The sequence below is a fragment of the Aphelocoma coerulescens genome, chromosome 18, assembly GCF_041296385.1.
Source record: "Aphelocoma coerulescens isolate FSJ_1873_10779 chromosome 18, UR_Acoe_1.0, whole genome shotgun sequence".
Lineage (NCBI taxonomy): Eukaryota > Metazoa > Chordata > Aves > Passeriformes > Corvidae > Aphelocoma > Aphelocoma coerulescens.
Genome location: NC_091031.1, coordinates 10,168,893 through 10,190,510, shown reverse-complemented (window position 1 = coordinate 10,190,510; position 21,618 = coordinate 10,168,893). Strand labels below are relative to the sequence as shown.

Below are 21,618 nucleotides of genomic sequence, written 5' to 3'. Positions count from 1 at the left end.
GTGACAGATCCCACGAGGGAGGATGGGCAAGGGATGGGGCACTGGTCATTGTCCTTCTCTTCTTCCAGCACACTGGGAGAAGCTTGGGCTCAGCTCAAGAAGAGTCTAGCTGATGAAGCAGAGGTTCATCTCAAATTTTCTTCAAAGGTAAATAGTTCTTCCTTTTCTAAAGATTTTTGCCCTGAATTGGTGGGCCTCTCCCTTCAGTGCGTGTTAGTGGGGGAAATATGCATATAATATGCATGAAATATGCATGCCTATGGTACAAATTTGGAAGAATTAATAAGTTGGTGACCAAATGTACTGAAACTGTCCAATGTTCCTCCCCGAATCAGTTTATTTAGTCTACCTGATGTGTAAATAAAAGCACATCTAATTTTTCATAAAAAAGAAGTGAAACTGATTCTCGAGGTTGTTCACCTGGGCCCTACGTTCCAGCCAGTAAATTTAACTGGTGCTTGTATGCTTCACTTCTGCAAAGGAAGAGATGAAAAGTAATATTTGGCTTCTCAACAAGAATCTACTCTACCTGTCTGGAAGGAAGAGAACCAGGACTCTGGCTTTTTTGTATCATTAGCCTTTCTGAAAAGTGTACTGGGAACATCATGTTATTTTTGGGCTTTCTCTCAAGTGATGCCCAAGGAGGTTTCTTCTACAAATTATGGTATTTAACTGGGTTTTTTCCACCTCATGTGACATGCTCTTGAATCCTGTTACATTATGTTAACCTCTGTGGGTGTTCAAGTTCAATACAGTGGCAGGTATCTCAGCACAACAGCCATGTTCTGGAGGAAAATTATAGCTCTGCACCATTTGTAAGTAATTCAGCAGAGGTTACTCAGGCAACCAGCTGCTGCCTTGGTAACCTGCTGCTCTGCCTCAAACTTCGACACCAGGGCTGTAATTAGTGAAATACTTTTTGCTCCCCATTGTCCTCTTGTATTGTTTTCCAAGAGGAAAAAATGCACCCTGGATGTGTGCATGTAGGCAGGCCAGGTAGAGGGGCTTTTCCATTATTTTACTTCTCCTTAAACTCTGCACAAAAAACTCCTGCAGCATCCTCTGAATCCTTCCCAGTGTTTGTGTGTAAAAAATGTGGATGTGGCACTTCAGGGCCATGGTTTAGTGGTGGACCTGGCAGGCCTGGGTTAATGATGGGACTTGATGATCTTGAAGGTTTTTTCCAACCATAATCACTTATGATTCTGTGTTCTCATACCTGCTTGGGAGTTTCTACTTTCGTCTTCCTTTTATTAACATAATACGTTTTTCAATATATTGATGATCTTTAATGAAAGCACAAACAACTCCCAGTCAGGGCAGGACTGTCACCCACAGGGGATCAAGTCAGCTACACCTCTGCCTGGCTGAGCCTTGGGTATCTCTAAAGACAGAGATTTCACAATCTGGTCAACCTTCTCCAGTGCCCAGCCACCATTCTAGTGATTCCTTTTGAATTTGGTTTTTTGAATTATATTAAACCTGAACCTCCCAGAACTCAGTTGTCTGTTGTGTCTTCGTCTGGCCCTGCAAAGATGGATTTGGTTCAGTTACCCTTGCATCTGACCTTCCCACAGCTGTAGTTAGATCACCAAGGTGCCAGTCTGCACCTGCCTATACAGACTCTGCTTCAGGCTTGTTTCACCTTTCTAGGATATGTGCTGTAGAGTCTTGGCTGATTTTGTTGCCTCCCTCCAATAAAAGACTGTACTGAGCTTAGATAAAGTTTCCTTCTCCATTAAAATAATGCTGGAGAAAGGCTGCAAATACTTGTTTTCAGGGACTATTTTCTACTGCTCCACTGTAGGCTGTGTTAACTGATTACAGACCCAGCTCACCTGCATTGATGGAGTGCAGTATCCCCACAGGAGTGACAATAGAGAGCAGCTTCAGGGGAGGTGAAATACCTGTATCCCTCCAGAGCTCATTTTTTAGATGCCAAAACTGTGTATCAGAAGGCCAAAACGATGCAAACTCTTATCAGAGTCGAGTATTAGCAGCTGTCAAGATAAGTCATGTGTCTGCTCTTGATGGATTTGTCCTCAGTTCATTCCAGAGGTTTCTTGCTACTACTTAGAAGAGCTTCAACTGAGTAATCAGACTTCTCTTTAGGCTCCCTTACACTTGACAGAAATAAATAAAATGTGGCCTTCTTGGCTCTCACTTCACCATTACTAGAAATGCAGCTGTGACACCACAGTCCTCTGACTCACCCCACTGCAGTTCAGGTTCGTGGCTTTAGTTGGGTACTTTGGGAGGTTTTAAACAAGTTGCCATCAGTTAGGCCAGAATCAGAGCCCTGATAGTGCTCTGAATATTTCCTGTAGTTCGATTTTCTGTGTAAAAAGAGAGATGATCTGTCAGAGAGAGGGGAAGACGAGATTTCTGTCCTTTTGCTCTCTTCAGTTAATATTCCCTAAACACAACTCTCCTGAGTTTTGTAGTAGCTTAATTCAGAGCATTCTTGGGCAAGAGAAGTCTGGCATTGCCTTTGGCTGCAGTGTGTGAATTGTTTTCTCTGTCTTGAGCTCTTCTCAGAAGAAGGAAATGGTCTCAAATTGCACCAGGGGAGGCTAAGATTAGATACTAGGAAAAAAATTTCACAGAAATGGTTTTAAAGCATTGCAACAGGCTGCCCAGGGCAATGGTGGAGTCACCATCCCTGGAAGTGTTCAAAAAATGTGGATATGGCACTTGAGGACGTGGTTTAGTAGTGAGCACAGTGGTGGGGCTGGGTTGGCAGTTGGACTTGATGATCTTGGAAGTCTTTTCCAGCTTAACAATTCTGTGGTTCTGTGAAGAGCCAGGAATTGCTGCCTGGCTCCTCATTACTGCCATTTCTTCCTTTGTTTTCTTCACCAGCTTCAGAGCGAGGTAGAGAAACCCCTGCTCAACTTCAGAGAGAACTTCAAGAAGGACATGAAGAAGTGTGACCACCACATCGCGGACTTACGGAAGCACCTGGCCAGCCGCTACACAGCCGTGGAGAAGGTGGGAGCAGGGAGCAAACTGGAGGGTTTGTGAGGCACTGCTGGTTGGAGTAGAACAGCAGCTGCCCCACGAAGAGTTTCTGTTCTGCCACAAAGGACCACAGCTGTTCCTGCTGGGGGCTTTTGCTGTTAGCTGTGCTTTGCCCAGCCCCAGGCATAGTTGTTGCTGTTTAGCTGAGATCTTACTGCTGAACTGGCTTTTTGTTTCATCTTCCCCTTCCCAATTTGGGGCAATAAATTTCTCATACATTTGATGCAAACATTTCTTATTTGTGTGCATCTACTGTCCTCTAGATTTAAAACACCTCGCCCTAGAATGGCAGCAGGGTCAGTGGCCAAAAGCAGATGGCCGAGGAGGGCAGCTCGACCCTGGTGTGGCAAGCCAGAAACCCTTCACAAGAAACATCCTCACTGAAAAAATCCAGACAGCAGCAGGACCCAGTAATGGGCTGATGGGACATGAACCAGGAGGTATCTGAGGTTGTGGTGCAGGGAGTTAGACCCACAGAATGTGATCTCCCAGCAGCAGCTGGCAGAAATGGGGATGCTTGTGCCTCAGCTGCCAAATTGTATCCTCATGAGGTTTGCTTTTGGGTGTAAATTAGAAAGGAAAATACCATACCCAGTCATCCCCGAAGTTGTTTGTGATTTCATTAAAGATCAGCAGGAGTTCACCCAGGGACAGAATTGTTGCAGGATACACAAGGTCATTAGGCTGAGTGTATGCAAGGAAGGCATTTTTCTGCAAAACGCCGAGTTCTTCACACTCATAGCTGCAAAGAAACTCGGTAGCAATATTGGGAAGAGTGAATTATGAGTGAAGAAGGAATCAGAGCAAGGCAGAGCCGTGACTGCAGTGCCTGCCCAGCACTGGGCCCCTCATGGACTGCTCTCCTGCAGCTCCCTCTTGAGACCTGCAGGACCCAGCCGGGGCCTCGGAACTGCACATGGAAAAAATTCCAGGAGTGCTTCAAGAGTGCTGTAAGAGTTAGGCTGGTGTGACTGTAAAAAACTGCGAGGTGCTAAGAAAATACAATCGTGCCAATTTAGCTTGAAACACTAGTACAGTATAAAGAATAGTTGTGACATGTTTTATAACAAATCCATGCAAAACAAGTTACTTTTATGTATTTATCAGCCTGCATGTAACAATGTTGATTTGTTAAGGTACTTTAATAATTTGCCTGTATAAGATATGTTTGTACTGATAAATCAGGTTTTAACAGCTTGAAGAACTTTTAAGTAAGGTAATTCAAGTAATCAGTTATAACCAGACCTCAGGTTCTTGATTTCTGCTGTTGGCATGAACCTGAATAAGTTTTTCTGAAATAAGTTTCTATTGTTAGAGTTTCTGAGAGGTGTGCACTGAGTCTAGAACATACTTAAAGACAAATTCTGTAAGATACTTGAAATTACTTCAACAATTCAGATCCTAAGAAAAGTGAATGGAAGAGGTGGCTTGGTAATGATGCTGTTTAAGATGTTTGAAAGAGGCTCCAGCTCTCCTTTCTTCCAGAAATAATGAGAAAGCTGTTGAGAAACAGGAGAGCCTGATGATGCCGTTAGTCCTTTTCCTTTCCAAGACCTAGGAAGAGTTCAGATGCATTTTTGATTTGTTGGTGGTGACTTCTCTGTGGTCATAGGACACCTCTGTGAGCTCCACGTGGTGTTGTAAGAACCTGAATCACAGTTAGGACCCAGTTTCATGCAAAGTCGCTGACTTCTTCCTGAGAAACACTTGTGTGGAGGAGTCCTGGATGGCTGAAAGCAGCTGCCAGCTCTTTTTCTCTTTAACAACAGACTCTTCTTTAATTACTCCCAGGCTCGGAAAGCCTTGACAGAGAGACAGAAGGATCTGGAAATGAAAACACAGCAGCTGGAGGTGAAACTCAGCAACAAGACAGAAGAGGAAATCAAGAAGGCGAGGCGGAAGTCCACTCAGGCAGGTGAGTACCTGTGTCCATCAGCACATGGCAGAACAAGGGGGGATGCACCTGCCCAGCCATCCACGTGGTTCTTGGTTTTTAATACTCTAGCTACAAAGTGAACCACGCCACAAATCACTGTGATGTTAAATCCTCTGAAGAAACAAGCCTAGTTTTTCCAACTCAGATGTCACAAATGATTGATAACTCAGGTGAGAACAACAAAAGTAGGGTGAGTTATCTTCCTGTTTGATGAAAGTGTCCTTAGATTACTGAATGTTTGGGGAACTTCCAAAGTCAGATTCAGAGAAGCTTAGCTGAGGGTGTTTCTTCCATAAATCATAGTTCTTTCCTTGGTTCTTTCCTAAATCACACTCACCCACAACTTTGTGGGTGCCTATTACACTTACTATTACTGTCTCTTTCCTTGAAAGTGATTTTTTTGTTTTTTCTCCACTGCTACTCAGTGACTAAAATAATTTCTCTGCTAGGAGTACTGAGGATATAGTAGTGTGTGCTATACTGTACTGAGGATACAGCAACGTGCTGTGACCTGTGCATATTTTACAGAGGCTCAAGCCACATCTGCAGCATCCATCAGGAACTTTTTTGAGCTCTGCAAAGCTGATACATGCAGCTCAGTTAGTACCTTTGCTGAAAATAAGTTTTAACTAGGGCTTCCATGTTTCCTCCCTTCAACAAGGGCTCCTCCTTGGCAGAGTTGTCCTTCAGAGTTCTGAGGTTTTTAAAACTTCAGGATAGATGTCTGGGTTTTAAGGAGCCTGGGAAGAGTCATTGGCAGTGTGACCATGTGTACAGGCAATCATTTGAGGAGAAAGAAAAGTTATGATTTAACACCAGGAGGCTTCATGGGACATGGTCTTTATTCACCTGAAAATTCAGAGTCTTTCTTTGTTCCTTGGGTCTTTAGAAATTGTTTATAATAGGTTTTTATTGAACAAGCAAGGGAGAGCTGAAGATCAGAGAGAGAAAGAGAAACTGAGCCTCATTTAAAGAACGAAGAGAATTTCCTAGCTGGGGAGCAGCAGTCTCTGAGAATTGTTTTCCAAATTTGCCACCCACCTTTCCCTCTCCATCAGTGCAGAGTCCTGCAACAAAGGAAAAAAATGGAAAGAACTGCAGCTTCTTGTGTTACTGCCCTGAACACAGAAGGAGCTGGAGCTCAGCTGGAATTGGGCATCTCCAGAGGTGGAGAATGCATGAGACTGCAGATAAGCATCCCTTCATCCAACAGCTGGAGCCTGATGCATCACTTCTCCTTGAGACAGAGACCTCTTAGGCTGCAGTCTCACCTACAGAGTGCTGTCCTGCAGTTCCATAACTCATCATTATTGATTGCCCATTTTAATTACTTCATTTTTCAAATATAACTTTCCATCTATGGCTTTTTTTTTTAACTAAAATAGCTTGCCTTTTTATAATTTTGGGCATTTTGTGAAATACTACTTAAAGCTCATATTTTCCTTTCAAAATCTTGTCTTTTCCCCTCATTCATTCTCACCCCAATCACCTGCTTTTCTTGCCATGCATCAAGAGCATGCATTTAGTTGAAATGTTGGTATGTGTGACAAATACCACGCAACAGAACTGCTGTGAGCCCCACCAGGGCTGATCTTCAAATCCTTGGGATCTGTGTACAAAACCTGACCTGCACTTTCCTTCTAAGCTCTGGAGAAGGTTCTAGAGAAGACTGATGTGTTGCTGTCTTGACTCTTTCAGGGGATGACCTGATGCGCTGTGTGGATCTTTACAATCAAGCCCAGTCCAAGTGGTTTGAGGAGATGGTGACCACCACTCTGGTATGTAGCACCTGAAACTACCCTTGCAAAGTTGTAGTAGCCTACAGTATTCATCATTCACAGCCAGTGCAGTGCAAAGCAGTGGGGAAGATTGAGTGATAAATCCCACATTGTATTTCCCATTCTCAGTCCTGAGAAAACCTCATCATCAGGGGATAAGAAGAAATAATTGTTTCTTTGCAGAAGGCCTTAAACCTGTTCAGGGCTGCTGAGGGGCCAGAACACTGGAATTGTCCTTAGGAAGGGTGAAGTACTGCACAAGAAAAATACACAATAAATCACCAAGTCCATTCATACATTAATGAATTTTTCTATTCCAAGATTTCACAATTTTTTTTGGAGTCTCCCCAGAGACATCTCTTCTGCAGACTTAACAGCCCCTGTTGTCTCAGCCTGACTTGCTACAAGCTGCCTTGGAGCATCTCTGTGGCCTCCTCTGGACTCAGTTCAGAAGCTGCACATCCTTCATGTGCTGCCACCCCCAGACCTGGCTGCAGTGCTCCAGGTGGGATCTCCCCAGGGCAGAGGGGGAGGATCACCTCCATCTACTGAACACGTGCTCTGTGTCTTTGCCCCTGGAGAAGCACAACCTGCAAGTGCACTTGGCTCAAGAAGGCAGCCAGAGCCTGCAGCTGCACAGCAGGTTTGTCAGTGCTAGAGCTGGGGCTGATGAACATTTGCAGGCAAGTCTCAGTACACATGAATATAAAACCAGAACTGAAAGCAGCCTGTGCCTGCTCAGCCCAGGTGCAGATTAGTTCATACAGAATGATGCCAAGCTGAGAGGGTCGAGGTCTGAAGGTTTTTGGTTGTGTGTATACCTTCCTCCCTGAAGTTCCTGGTGCAGGTACAGTGGCTGTTCTGCAGGTGGCACGCTGGGTTTGGCGTTCTGGTCTTGCACATTTGTGCCCTAAGAGGGAGTGGGCTGTTTATTTCTGTAAGGGCAGTACCTCAGCTGGCAACAGCAGTAGGAGCTCAGTCTATTTCAGCCCTATCCATGCCATAAGCTCCTTTGCTCATCTTCCTCCCCAGGCTGATAATCTGCCACCTGAGATTTTTTTTGCTGGAATGAAGAATGTTTCAGAGTTGCAGATAGCACAGGGAAGGCCAGGTAGCAGTCTGCCAGCTTGGATAAGCTTTGGTTGCACTCCCCCTTGATGCTCAGTGAGTGAGCACCAGAAATGCCTGCTGAGGACAGGTTTCACAAGGTTTGGCCCCGGTGATGTGTGTGTGAATGCCAAACTTTCTGTTGAACAGCAAAGGCCATTGCAGTGATGTCTGTAAAGGCAGACTTCCACAGGGTGCTGCTGCTGCTGCTCAGATCATGGAATCACAGAATATCCTGAGTTGGAAGGGACTCATCAGGATCACTGAGTCCAACTCCTGGCCCTGCACAGGACACCCCAACAATCCTACCATTGGGCCTTAGTGTGTTGTTCAGATGCTCCTTGAACTCAGACAGGATTGGACCTGTGCCACTTCCCTGTTCCAGTGCCTGAGCACCCTCTGGGTGAAGAACCTTTTCCTAATACCCAACCTAAACCTCCCCCACCTCAGCTCCAGCCATTCCCTTGGGTTCTGACACTGATCGTGGGAGTGAAGAGATCAGTGCTTCCTCTCTGCTGTCCCTCATGAGGATGTTGAAGACCACAATGAGTCTCTCTTCAGTCTCCTCCAGGCTGATCAAACCAAGTGACCTCAGCTGCCTCCCATAAGGCTTCCCCTCCAGACCCTTTATGATTCTTGTGGCCCTGCTTTGGACACTCTTAACAGCCTGATGTCTTTTTTACATTGTGGCACACAGTACTCGAGGTGAGGCCACACCAGAAGGACTAAATGCAGATTTTGGGGTATAATATCAGAATCCAGAGGAAAAGGGAGGTAGAAAATATCAGGAGGAAAGACAGAAATCACCTGCCTTTCCAACTAAAATGTTGCTGGGTTCTGCTTACTGCCAGCTGAGCAAGGTGGAAACTTGTCCTAGCTCATCATCTGGTGAACTGTGCTCTGACAGGTATCTGGTTGGAAGGGGGGGTGGTCTGAGCCATACACCCCAACGTGCTTTCTGCTGCCCCAGGGAATCCCTGTAATTTCTGTAGCTAGCGATAAAGCACGCGAAACTTCTTGCAGGAAACAGATTCCCTCTTGCTTGCAGCATCTCTGAAGGCAGTGGCTCCACTCTCTGCCTTGGTTTTCTCAGTTTTGGAACCTTTTGGGAAGGTTTGACCTTCTTTTCAGTTGCTAGGCTCAGGCTGAGATGACTGCTGTCGCTTGCCCAGCTCCAAAGCATGACCCTGGGGCAGTATCGCACCTACTGGCAGCTTTTTGTCTCTCATCCTTTCTCTGGGCCTCCAAGCTCAGGTTCTAGTAAAAATGTGGACTTGTTTTTCTTCATGTCCAGGAGCTTGAGAGACTAGAAGTTGAAAGGGTGGAGATGATTCGGCAGCATCTGTGCCAGTACACACAGCTGCGGCATGAGACAGACATGTTCAACCAAAGTGTGAGTGTGCTTTTTGTTTGATCTCCGTGGTCCTCACTGCCCTTCAGCTGAGCAGGATGGTCCCTCCTGACCTGCTCTGACTGGCTTTTGTCAAAGGACATGGGAGAAGTGTCTGCAGGCAGCTTGTTAGTCTGCAGCAGTGCTGTGCTGCCTCCCTGCAGTCCTGCTCCTCCAGGACTCTGATCCTGGTCTCATTTCATAGTGCTGGGTCACAGCTCTTTGCTGGGGGGGACACAACCAACTGAAGCCCATGTGGCCAGTGTGAGCCATTATTAGCTCTCCCAGCATGGTGCACTATTCCTTGAGGTCTTCTGTTTGTGCAGGGAAGATGCTGAATTGTTTCACTGTTGGAAAAGGGAGTAAATACATTTTCCTTATTAAAAACTGGCTATTTATTTTGATATTAAAATATGGGGGATGCATGCTGATATGGGATACACATCATATCGTCACCCCAAGACACCTCAGTACAGATTTATTTGGTGTAAGGTGCAGATTGCAGGACAGGAGTCAGAGGCTGCCTGGCTGCTGCCTGGCACAGGAAGCCTTTCTCTGCTTCATGTTAAGTCTCCCTCTTCCCTGCTTACCACAAGGCTGCACGTTCAGACCTGTCTTGTCCATCAAGGCTCATGTACATGCAGCTCTCACTTGTCTGCTGATGCAGTGTGGGCATGCCCACAGCTGCTCTGCGTGTCAGAGCAATGACTCTCTGCTTGAAATGTGCCCTTGACATTTGGATTCTTGTTTTCTTCCTTTCAGACAGTAGAACTTGTGGATCAGTTGCTTCGGAAAGTGGATCCTGCCAAAGACAGGGAACTGTGGGTAAAAGAACACAAAACTGGAGATATCCGACCTGTGGACATGGAAATATAGACTGATCTGTAGTTGGATGCGATGAGTCCACTGAATTAAGCAGGCTAACGTTTGTTTGTAAGGGTCAAAAGAGCATAGGGAAAAGGTTGTTTCACTACCAGACACCTTGTAATTTATGCCTGTATGGGCTATCTCTGTTCCATTTAGTCATTACAATGGTCCTCGTTGTGCTAAGCCTTAAGCACCAGACATTCCAGGGTGAAAAAAACAGATGTGTGCTTCCCACCAGAGGTTCCCAATTGCACGCAGCTTCCAGGAGAAATCTGCTTTCTGGTACAGAAAGTGCTCTGTTCTTCAGTGACTTTGTGCTCCACCCCTTGCATGACTATCTCTATACAGTATGTTAGAACAACCATGCAGTGAGCCTCTGGCCAGCAAGTAGATAACTGAAAATGATGCAGGAGGCAAGGACGTCCTGATCATGAGTCCCAGGTCTATCACTGACTGCTTTCATGGCCACAGGCAAGTCAATTAACTCTCCTGGCTCCCCCATCTCTAAAATAAGTGTATCTTGCAGCAATGTTGTGTGAATACATTGATTCCATATACCACTGTCTTTCACCACGGCAGTGAAGTGATGGCCCTTCTCCCAAAATCCGGGGAGAAGATTCCTGTTCTTCCTGTTTTATACTCCCTCTCAGGGATACATAAACCCATTTTCATGATTTCTGTTGTAGGCCAATCGATAAGTTTGAAAGTGTTGCCATCACAATTCTTTATCAAGAAAGACTTGGTTGTACTATACCTACCTCATTAGCTGTCAGAGTGCCCTCAATGACAGAAGGAGGTTATATTCCAAGGAATAAATGAGATGTTAAAAATCTTTCCTGCTCATGCAAGGTGTTTTTCCACAGAATCTCCTTAAAGACAGTCCTCTAACAGTTTACTTGGGATTCAGGTTTAAATTTCCTTTGTTGGTTTCTTCAGATGAATATCACAGACCTTAGGTATTTTTAATTACTGAGTTTGTCCAGCTAAATTTTGGCTTTTATCTTTTTGGAGCCTGATTTTCAAAGGTGCCATGAATATGTCATGCTAGATTGCATTCAGTGTAGATGTAGGTGCCCAGCACTTCTGTGCCATCAGAGTCCTAACCTGAGTTGTTTTCTATGTTACCCTTACTGCAAACCACCAAAAATTCAACACTGCTCTTAGCAAATTGTGTTACATAGTTTGGAGACTGGTTTTGAAAAGGTATTTATTTTCTTCTGCTGTTACTTCTGATTGATTATTCAGTGTTGCTGTTAATATATTTTTTCAGCATTTCATACAATGCAAAGATTTCTTCAGATTCTTGCTTTAGATCCAGGAGAAACCTTGATTCTCACCACTGTGGCCTTTACTCAGTGTTTACTGTGGTCTTAGCTACAATTTCCCAAACCATGCTATTTCATTTGACCCACAGTTAGGCTCCATTTTGTCTCACTGTTACTTTTTCTCCCCAGCCCCAGAACTGCATCCTTCCTTTGTTCTATTGCCATTCCAGGTTTTTGTTCACCATCCTCCCAAGTGCTGTAATTAGATCACTGGGAGTCAATATTCCTCTTTACAAATACAAACTGAGACACAGAAAAGTCTTATCTGAAGCATGTTTTTAACATTGCTGCAGTGGTTCTTTTTCTGGTTTATTATTTCAGACTGAATTCTCTTGCACTTTTCTATTGCTGCCTTTTTCTTAACCATCCCTTTACCAGTTCAGGTTCGTTCCTGCCTTGCAGATGCCTTCACAACCCACTCCTCTGCTGCTTCATAACCTTTATAAACCTTTTGCATGTTGGCAGTTGTAGTGTCATGACTACTGCATGCTCAGGATCACCGTTCCTGTGTGACACCTCCTGTGCTGCACTTTCCCTGCACACTTGGGAATTTGGACTACTATTTTATTCTTGGTGTTGGAAGAGCACACTGTGATGTGAGCCTCACCTCAGTTCCTGCAGAGACCATTGCAACACCAGTTGAAGTGTTTGGTTTGCCTGAGTGTCCTTGAGCTTAGTTAGAGCCTCCCTGGAATCCTTTTCTCCTTCCCTTCTTCCCTCAAGCAGGGCAGTGATGATCTCTCCTTTTCAGTCTCTCTACTGATTCACTTGCTGTCTTGCTAATTTTTTGGGCATACCAGTGTATACTTTTCCTAACTCTTACCTTGCACTTCAGAGGACAGGCACTTTTTTATTTTTTAAGCCACAAGTGCAGGTTGAACTTTCAGAACTTCAGTGGCCAAAATAACATGAAGACGTGTAAGCTGCATTTCAGGTTGCCCCCTCTTCTAGGCTGTATTGTAAATTGAAATGAGCAGTCTTGACAATGCCTCAGAACATTCTTGTTTTGATTGCAAAACAAAGCTAGTTGTGCACTTTATACAGTATTCTCCTTAATAAATACCTGAAATAATCTGTTAGCAATTACATGTTATTTTTCCTCTTTCTTTAAAGATGTTTGTTATATTACCTGTTTTGGACTGGAAATAGTGTCCATTAGCACAGCTTTCTCTGGGGACTGCAATGTGTTTTGGTTCCTGTACTAAAGTGTATTTATGCTGCTCTAAATTCTTAGTTGGGGGCTGGGTTTTTTGTTGTTTTTGTTTGTTTGGGGTTTTTTGGTTTTGTTTTTGTTTTTACTTTGGGTTTTATTTCTGGACAGTTTTCCTGCTTCTAGTTCTTGGTCCATTTAAAATGTTTTAGGGATGTGATTTGCCCCGAACAGTAATTCTCTTGGTGGAGTTTGTATCTCTTTGTCACTTCAATAAGCAGAGGAGAGCACAGGTACCTGGCTGCTGATCTTTCCCAGCCCCAGGAGGCTCTGGGTTCTGCTCCACGGTGGGTGAGATGCTTCGTCCACAACAACACTTCCATCTGTATTCAGTGGAAGTTTTGCTGTTGCCTGTAAACAGTTCCCAGCTTACTTCTTTCAAAAGATGATATTCCTTTTTGATCCAACACTGCAGATCAGTGTCACCTGGCTCGTTCCCTTCTGTGACTGGTGCATTCTGCACAGTGAGATGTCTTACAGGTCAGGGCATGCTGGAGTTCCAGTGCTTCTAACAGGCAGCATCTTGAAAGAGGGTAGTGGCATGTTTGAAGGAAAGCATGGATTCCTGCTCTCATGTTTGTTCCTAAGAAGGTAACTTGGGGAGTTTCAGCATTGCTCTGTTTGTCTTCCACTGAGTTTCAGAGATGCAGTGGAACTCAGTATCTCTTCATGCTCCTCCTAAACAGCTGCTTCTCCAGAGCAAGATCAAGCTTGGTGTTTTATTAAAATCCTAGCATCCATGGGTGCTGCATGATGATGCTGCAGTGTGACTAATAGAATACCAAAGTAAGTCTCTTACCTCCATACGTACTGAGCTTAGGCATCGTCTCATTTCATCTGGCAGCTCCCACGCTTGGTGTGAGTTTTTGCTGGTTTAGTCACTGTGGGTATCAGGTTGGCAGGGCTGTCTCCATCTTCCTATGCTCTGAGGTCACAGAGCAGGTCAGTTCTCAGTTAACACTGTTTGCTTTCACTGGCAGAGGTAGCACAAGTGGGAGTTTTCCTCTGGTCCTTAGCAGGTAGCTCTGCTTGTCCAGATCTGTTGAAGCCACCTGTGTTTTGGGAGTGCTGCCACACCTGTGGAGCTCCCTCTTGGTCTGAGCGATGCTGTCACACACTTGTCCTATTCTGGAGGGCTCTCTGGCAGTCTCCATTTCAGCCAGAGCCTTTTGGCCCTTGTCTTAGCAAAAGGGCTTCCTGAATTCCTTCAGGAATTCAGGTCTGTTGAGTGTCCTGACACCAGTGCCAGAGCTGGTGAGGTGCTTGTACCCTCAGCTGCCATACAGAATGAGAACTTCTTATTCATCATCCATACCTCCCTGCCTGTGTCTTCAAAGCCATCTTCTGGCACAGTTGAAATTCTTTCTCTCTAAGGTATTTTTTCAGCTTGTTTCCTACCAGAACTCATTCTGGATCCAGTGCTGTTGGCTGATTCCTGCTGGAATTTATGAGCTGAAAGCAGTGAGTCCTTCACCCCATGGGCCAAAGGCACTCTTCTCCCATTAGAGGCAAGATTCCAGTTTCTTTCTTGGAGCAATAGCCAAAAAAGGCCTAATTCAGATTTCCAACTTGCTCCAGATTCAGTCATCTCTGTAACTCACACTTGTTCATCACTCCTATGGGTTGGACAGCTTTTGAAAGACTTTGGTTGCTCCCTTATAGGGACGTTAGTTCATTATTGGACACTGGAATTTTAGAAGATTGCTTTAATTTTTTTTTTTTTTTTAATTTTAAAACACTGTAACAGCAGTGAAAATCATACAGAAATCCCTGTTATGTTTCTAGACTCCCTTTCCTCCTGTGCAGCCCTTTCTGAGCTGCTGGGGGCAGCTGTGCTCCCCCTTATGTTGCACAGGTAAACACTGAAATCACACTTCCTTGAGTGCCTAACAGGCAAACTTGTGCACTGCTTCTTTTTCCCTTTATGCAGCTTTTTTTTTCTTTGCTTAGGTTGGGTTTTTTTTTTTTTTTCCCTCACAGGAATTTTCTGTGAGGCATTCACAGGAAACTTCTACATGCTCGTAGCAGTTGTCATTTCTCAGGCTTTGTCAGAACCTCCTTAAAATTTCCCCTGTTTTTAATGTCATTATTTAAGTACTTGCTGCAAGTTAGGCTTGTTACATACAAATGTGCATTCTTCACCTGTTCTTTGGAAGTGCTCAGCACTCAGAGATTTCTTGGAATGCAACAGGGAGCTAAGAGGTGAGAGTCTTTGAAAATCAGGCTAACAAACAGAAATGCACAAGCCTCTTTTTTCCTTATTTGTACTCAAGTACACGGATAAAGTAAATACTGAGAAACGAGAAATACTTAATATATGAGATGTAGTTGCTCTCTGTGCAGCTCCCAGCAGCTCCAGTAATGTTCTTGTGTCTGGCTGCAGTCAGAACACACCTCTGGAGCATGGACCACCAGGTCACCTACTGATGCAGCTGTAAAAAATCCATAATTCAGTGGCAAAGTAGCTCTGCCCGTCTATTTCTTCAGTCACACACAGGGAGGGAAAGGGCACTGCTTACCCAGGAGGGTCCTTCACTACCAAGCACCTTAAGAAATCCAGACGAGCACTTTGAAGGTCCCCCTGGAATGAGTAGATGTGACTTCTTGATGTGATTATTTGATTGTTTCCTTCTGGACTGAAAACAGATTTACTATTTAATAGTATCTCGTGTGCTCTTGTCCACTAGTGCAGCCTGCTGTGTCTGTTCCCAGAGGTGGCAGGCAGAGTCCAGTGTCCTGGGGGCAGTCCTGGTCCCCCTGACATTCCTCTCATTTGGCAAGAACTACGTCTTCAAAAGACAGTGTCAGCAAAGCAGTTTTCAAAACAGTGAGCTTTTCAGTTCACAGTCCTTTCTGGAAGACCTGAAGGCTTTTTGCTACCCCGTGTGTGTTGAAGCAGGAGAGAGACGTGGCAGAGGTTGCTGAAGTGTTGGCTCTGAGGGGGTTCTTGCTGTGTGGACATTGCTCCCATCCTGGCACAGGGGTGGGGAACGGCCCACAGGCATCCTGTGTGCACCAGAGGAGCCTGCTGGTCAAATCTATCTTAAACCAGGTGGGCAAGAGTCACAGGTAAATTCAGATTAAAAAACAGACACGTCGGGCAGGAAGATCATTTCTTCTGTGGCATCTCTGTCAGACCCTGATGGGAAACGAGCAGTGATGAGTAAGTGGCCCATCATTCTCCCCATTCTGCTCAGCACTTGAAAATCAGTGATGAAGTGTTCCATTGTGTCTGTTGCTGATAACAGAGCTCTCCAGCTCACACCTTGTTGCCCCCGTGGAAGAGCAGTAAGGTGCCAGTGCTGCCCTGGGGACTGGAGCAGGGGCTCTGGCATTTGGCTGCCCCACACCAGGTCAGGTGTGCTGAGCCTTCTGTGCTTCAGGAGCCCGGAGCACACAGCCCTGCTGTTGCACAGTGGGAATGAAGTCTTTCCTGGCAGCAAATCCTTGTCTTTTCCCGAGAAGCGTTGTTGTATAAATAACACCCATTACTTTGTCTTATAGTAGATTTTATTCATATGAGTGGTGTGTCTTTCAGCTCTTATTTTTCCCTCTCTGTTGTTACTGTAGCCAGCCCTTCATCAATGAAATACAGCACTTTTCAGGACCTTGTCTTTAATGTTGCAGTTCCATAGGATGTATCTGTTATTTCGACGTGCTGACCAAACTTCATGCTTTTGGGTGTTTTCTGAGAGTTTTAAGAGCTTTTTTGGAGAGGTTATTTTGGTTTTTACTTTGGATTTTTCCTATCAGCCACCAGGTTTGGAAGTGTAATAACTCCTTTTTGTGCTAGCCACAGTTTCTTTTTTCTTCCTGGACATTTTTTTCTGAAGGGAACAACACATAGCACAATTCAACTTAAATTTCTAATCCCATGCATTCCTCAAGGCAGAAACCTTTTGTGCCTAATGATGCATCTGAGTCTAAGAACTGTATGTGGATAAAATATTTCATAGACCAATTTAAAAAAAAAAAAAGTCTTAGGTTAACCACATAATAATTACAGAAAAAAATACATATAGATTTGAGACATTCAAATTTAATTCCCTCAACTTACATTAAGTTGAACTATTTCAGGTGTGTCATAAGAGACAAACTCAGTGGATATTCAGAACAAAAGCTTTCCAGCTGCTCTATCCAGGTTCAGTGAGTGGACAGGACTATAATTTTGAATATATGCAGTCTTTTAGGGCTACTGATTTAACAAGTAACTGAGTAATGGCTTGTATCACAACCCTATTAAAATTCTGCTAGTAGATCCCCTTGAAGTGCCTCTTTAAATAGTATCAGCTACAAAAAAAATACGTAAAAAATACACAAATTCACCCTACAAATTGCCAAATCTCAGGAGCAGCCATTGTGCACAAAGCTGTGCAGGATTCTCAGCCCCCTTCCTTGCTCTGAACTGTGCACCCTTTTAGGACACCCACATCTCCAGGAGACCTGCCTTTGTCTCTGATAATTTACTGTCCAGCTCAGGCATCCTAAGTTCTCAGTGCTTAAAATGGAATAGAAAAAATTAGACTTAAAAGCAACTGCATTGAAGCCAATCTTTGGACCCATCCTTCAGTGTAGGGGTCTCAGTAGAATAAGCAGGGAATTCTGCATAAAAATAGTATGCAGTGATAATTTTGCATAGAAGAGTTATGATACTTTACTGTGTAAAATTAATAATAATAAATAATAATAATAATAAAACCCCACAGCTTTTTTTTTTTACAGCAGTTGCTGAGAAGAAATGTTCTGGTCCTGGAACTCAAAAGCTGAATGGGATTTCAGGGATCTCACATCTGCTAACATAATAATCATAGTCATGTTAATCCCAGAATTTGGGAATGGTTGACCTGAAATCCGTTGTTCCTTTGGAGTTTTTTGATGGAATGGCTGAGGTTATCAGAACAGCCTAAGGAATTTGGATGTTCATACTCTTGCAGATCAAAAGCACTCCTTAGGGACAGCAGTCTCTATCCATTATGAAAACAGCAGGCACTAGTGATGGAGAAATACTTTCTTCTCCTTAGATGATTTCCTTGTTTTCTGCAACGCAGGACAGTGTGAGAATTCCACTGGGCAGTTCTGCAGACTCTGTAGCAGCAGGGATTCACAGGCAGGCCAGATTACCAGTCATACACTAAACCAGAGTTTTCTACCAAAATAAAGTTGCTTATTTGGTCCTTTTTTTGTGTAAGTTTTCCTAAATACTTCTAAATTTCTAGGAAAGTTGTCTTTTGCCAGTACTAATGACTTGTTTTTAAAGATGCTTAACCAAAATTTTGTAACTTCCCATAAATTTTGGCTGACTAGACCCCTTAAATAGTTTATTTATCATACAGCCTCTGTCTGGGTTACTAGTAAATCTTGGATCATTGTGGAAATTACAGGATGGCTTTTGTTCCCTAAGGATAGATGAAGGAATCACTTACTGAACTTAAGTTGAATGAAGAAAAGATTTAAGGGGCAGATCTTCAGCTCGGGTAAACTGGCAGGGTTCAGTGGAAGCTCCTTGATGTTGGCTGTGGATCTTGTCCTTCAGTGTTGAAGGCATTTCCTCTATGTAATTTTTCTGTCTTACTGTAAAACGATTTCATATGGTTAAACTGTATTTTCCTATATTGTTCTGCAAGTTTATATACACCATAGTGCTCATCTCATCTCCTGTAAAATAAACTGTACAGAGACACATTGAGCATGGAACTGTCTTTACCCCGTTGCTTTTTCTTCTCCCACAGCCCCACACACACCCTGCGAGTGCAGTTTGATCAAAGACACCCTGTGGGGTGCCACATGGACTTTGTTGATACGAGCTTAGTGCAGCTTGAATTTGCAGCCACATCACGGGGGTGCAATCTGTTTGTGCTTACCCTTTTCAGATCTTCACATCATTTTCAGACACATATGGTTCCTACAATTTTTTTTTTTTTTTCCCCCAGACATCAATTCAAGTAGCACCTGTGGTTAAGTGGTTCTTAAGCAAGCAAGCTGACCATGAGCAGGCTGAGAGCAGCTGCCATGGAATGGGTGTGCTTTCATGTTTTAGGTGATCTGGAGGCCTTCCCCACCCAGTCAGTCCTTTACCCTCATGTTTTACATGCAGCTTGAAGCTCAGTTAAAAACACTGCTGTAAAGTGCTCTTAATAAATTGTTCTCCTTTCAGTATTTGAGTTAACATGCATGCTGACAGGTTTCCTGACAAAGTTAAAATCAGGCCTGCTAAAATCCTGTCTAACCCAACACCTGCCTGTGTAAGGGGGCTCAGAGCACCCAGGGGTCACAGTTGTGCAGAACACAAGCCCACCTTCCAGCAGGGTGTGACTCCTGGAGGCAGCACATCCATACATCTCAGAAACCACAGTGGAGACTCCTTCTAAGAATTTTTTCAGTTTTGAACTGATGTTAGAATTGGTTTCTGCGACCCCCTGCGCTCATACTTGTGCATGGAGGTGGGAAGGGGTGGCAGAGGTCTGCATGCTCTCCTTGGAAAGGAGAAGACACTGAAAGTGAGACATAGAAAAAGTTCCCAGGTGGAAGCTTGGTTTTCACAGCAGTGTCTTTGCATCTTGTCCTAATAGATTTTTTAAATCTATTAAAAAAATCTCAGAACGCCGTTTCAGATTCAGGCCTGAACTTCAGCAGTGCTCCTGGTCCCGTGGGCCAGCCCTCAGGCAGGTGAGTCCCGTGGGTGCTCTTGGGGTCTGACAGTGTTGATCCTGTTGGATCTGTCTTCGTCTGTGTTGGCTGCTGTACACACAAAGAGACAACTCTGCCTTGCAGGGCTTGGGATGGACAGCCAGCCAGCCTGCAGAAGGTCACAGGTGCTTATTTGCAGTGTTCAGGGAAGGAGTCACATAAGGCCATTGAAATACTGCTGTCAGTCAGTTGAAAAAGTTAAACTTATTCTACAAGGTGAATGGGCTGACATGAGATTTTAAACCTTCAGAGGTCAGTGTGACCCATGTTCTGCACGAGGCCCTTAGAAATAAAGCTGCGTGTAAAGTAAAAGTAAAGCTATGTGTACAGCAACTGGTTTAACTCAGATCTTGTAATCTTTCCTGGTTTGCTCCACCACCACCATTTCTGTCGTGTGGTTTCAGTGAACACAGTGGCAGTTCCCGAGCTGATGGTCAAAGGGTCCAGGGAGTGCTATTTGCACAGCTTCCTTTGAGCTTACCTCACACACAAAGGAAGTTTCAGCAGCCGTGATCTTCTGGCTTCACTCAAACCACAGAAATACTCACATCCTATTTCTTACTTGGGGAAGTTACTGTCTTGGTCCTTATACAAATGAAAAAAAAATACAAACATGCACTAGTGAATTATTTATTGTAGGAACAAACAGTCCAACCTCAGTGGTCTGTGCTGCAGGCTGTTTGCACTGTTTTCACAAGTCCCTGAAAGCAGAGGATGAAAACCACCAGCTCTGATTTGATTTTGACTTCCTGTTTTACAAAGTACAAAACCAAACACTCAAGTCTCACAGAGCTATAGCATAAGTTACAGTCTTTTTATTTACAGAGCTACGATTTTTTTTTTCTTTTTTTTTTAGATTTAGCAAATGTTTTAAGACTGTGTCATTTGGTTCTTTGCTCGAAGAGACCGGGACTGGTTTTATACATCAGCTTCTTGGATTTATTTAAGCTGAGTCCTAGAGTGCCAGTCAGCTCCGCTCACAGGCTTCAGGGGCTCTTCCCACTGCCTTTTCACTTCCTGCAAGTCTGTGTAAAAGGGAGGAAGGCTGCTGGATGGCACTGGGATGGAATGGGGAAATGAGGGGGTTAAGTCCAGACACCTTCCTGGCACTGCTCACGGTTCTCAGGGATCTTTCATGTGGGCTCACATTATCATGAAAATGCCTGCAAATTGTGTGCAGCTGTGTGTCCAAGAGCAGTTAACAGCCTGGGTGCTGTGCTGCTTACATACATTACAGGCACATGTCTGCTCAATGCCTTTTTGACCTTTCTTGCTTTATGCTTTCCCTCTGTTGCTGCAACAAATTCATTTCTTACCTCCCAAGTCTGTGGCAAGTAAAACTCTGGATTAAGCCAAAGGTCCATGTAGTCAAGTGTCCTGGCATGACAGTGACTAGTAAGCACCCCTTTCACAGGGAAAGGTGGGAGAAGAAAGCTTTGTAATGAATTACATGAAATACATTGTGATTCAGCCCTTGATTGCACTTTGATCTCTGCTCAGGGACTCTCTTCCCCAGGAGTGTCAGTGTTGTAGTTAAATGGCACTCGACAGATTTTTTGCCTCCCTAGAGATAAATAGATTGATAGACTGTTTAGTCAGTGATTGATAATTGATCTTCTCTGATACCTTTCTCAAATAATGTTTAATAAGTCCACTCCTTTCCTCCCCTGAAAGACAAAGGAGAAAGGAAAAAGCTGAAGAATTCTTCCTGGTGCGTTTTTGATCCTTTCCTTCGTTCTGCTGGGTGGTGGTTTGCACCCTCTTGGCTAAGCCAGCGTGATGAACATGATACACAAGGAAACAGCCTTGGAGCCTTTGAGGGGTGGTTATGTGGCAGCTGAACTTCAGTTTCCTGGAGCTAATTGCAATGACGAAGCTCACAAGCAGCTGCTCCTCACTGGAGTTGTGTGTGGCTCCAGGAATGACTGCAGAGGTATCTAAACACGAGGTGACATTTAGCACAGCAGAGAGTTTGTGAGATTTGAAATGGCAGGTGGAAAAAAATAGTTAAAAATCCAGAAGTGTGGTTGCTATCGAAGCTGGAAAAGATGATGTCAGCAAAATAACATCATGAAGAATTTTACAGATCACAGAATTTTCCTTAATGGGAGCTCAGACTGATGGGAAAAGGAAAGAAAATCCGAGAATCAAATGAAAAGAAGCTGTATCCTGAAAGGAAGGAGGAGTATTATCGATTCCAAGGCATAACTGACAGAGCTTTCCAGAATGAATGCTTGTGCTTTACTATTTGAGCCTCTGAGGCACAGACTCTGGCATGTAGAAGCAATATATTTAAC

General features: G+C 44.1%; 1 protein-coding gene across 4 annotated transcripts in view; it reads left to right on the top strand.

The window, feature by feature from the left end:
• GAS7 (growth arrest specific 7) overlaps positions 1-18,328 on the top strand; it is an 85,672-nt gene extending 67,344 nt beyond the window's left edge. For 3 of the 4 annotated variants that reach the window (XM_069032547.1, XM_069032546.1, XM_069032549.1), the window contains exons 9-14: positions 69-147; positions 2,863-2,991; positions 4,813-4,936; positions 6,656-6,735; positions 9,137-9,235; positions 9,995-18,328. In XM_069032547.1, coding sequence (XP_068888648.1) covers positions 69-147; positions 2,863-2,991; positions 4,813-4,936; positions 6,656-6,735; positions 9,137-9,235; positions 9,995-10,108 — 625 coding nt within the window. In that variant the 3' untranslated portion in view covers positions 10,109-18,328. The remainder of the gene's footprint in view (positions 1-68; positions 148-2,862; positions 2,992-4,812; positions 4,937-6,655; positions 6,736-9,136; positions 9,236-9,994) is intronic. The other variant, XM_069032548.1, reaches the window with a different exon arrangement.
• The last annotated feature ends 3,290 nt before the right edge of the window (positions 18,329-21,618 follow it).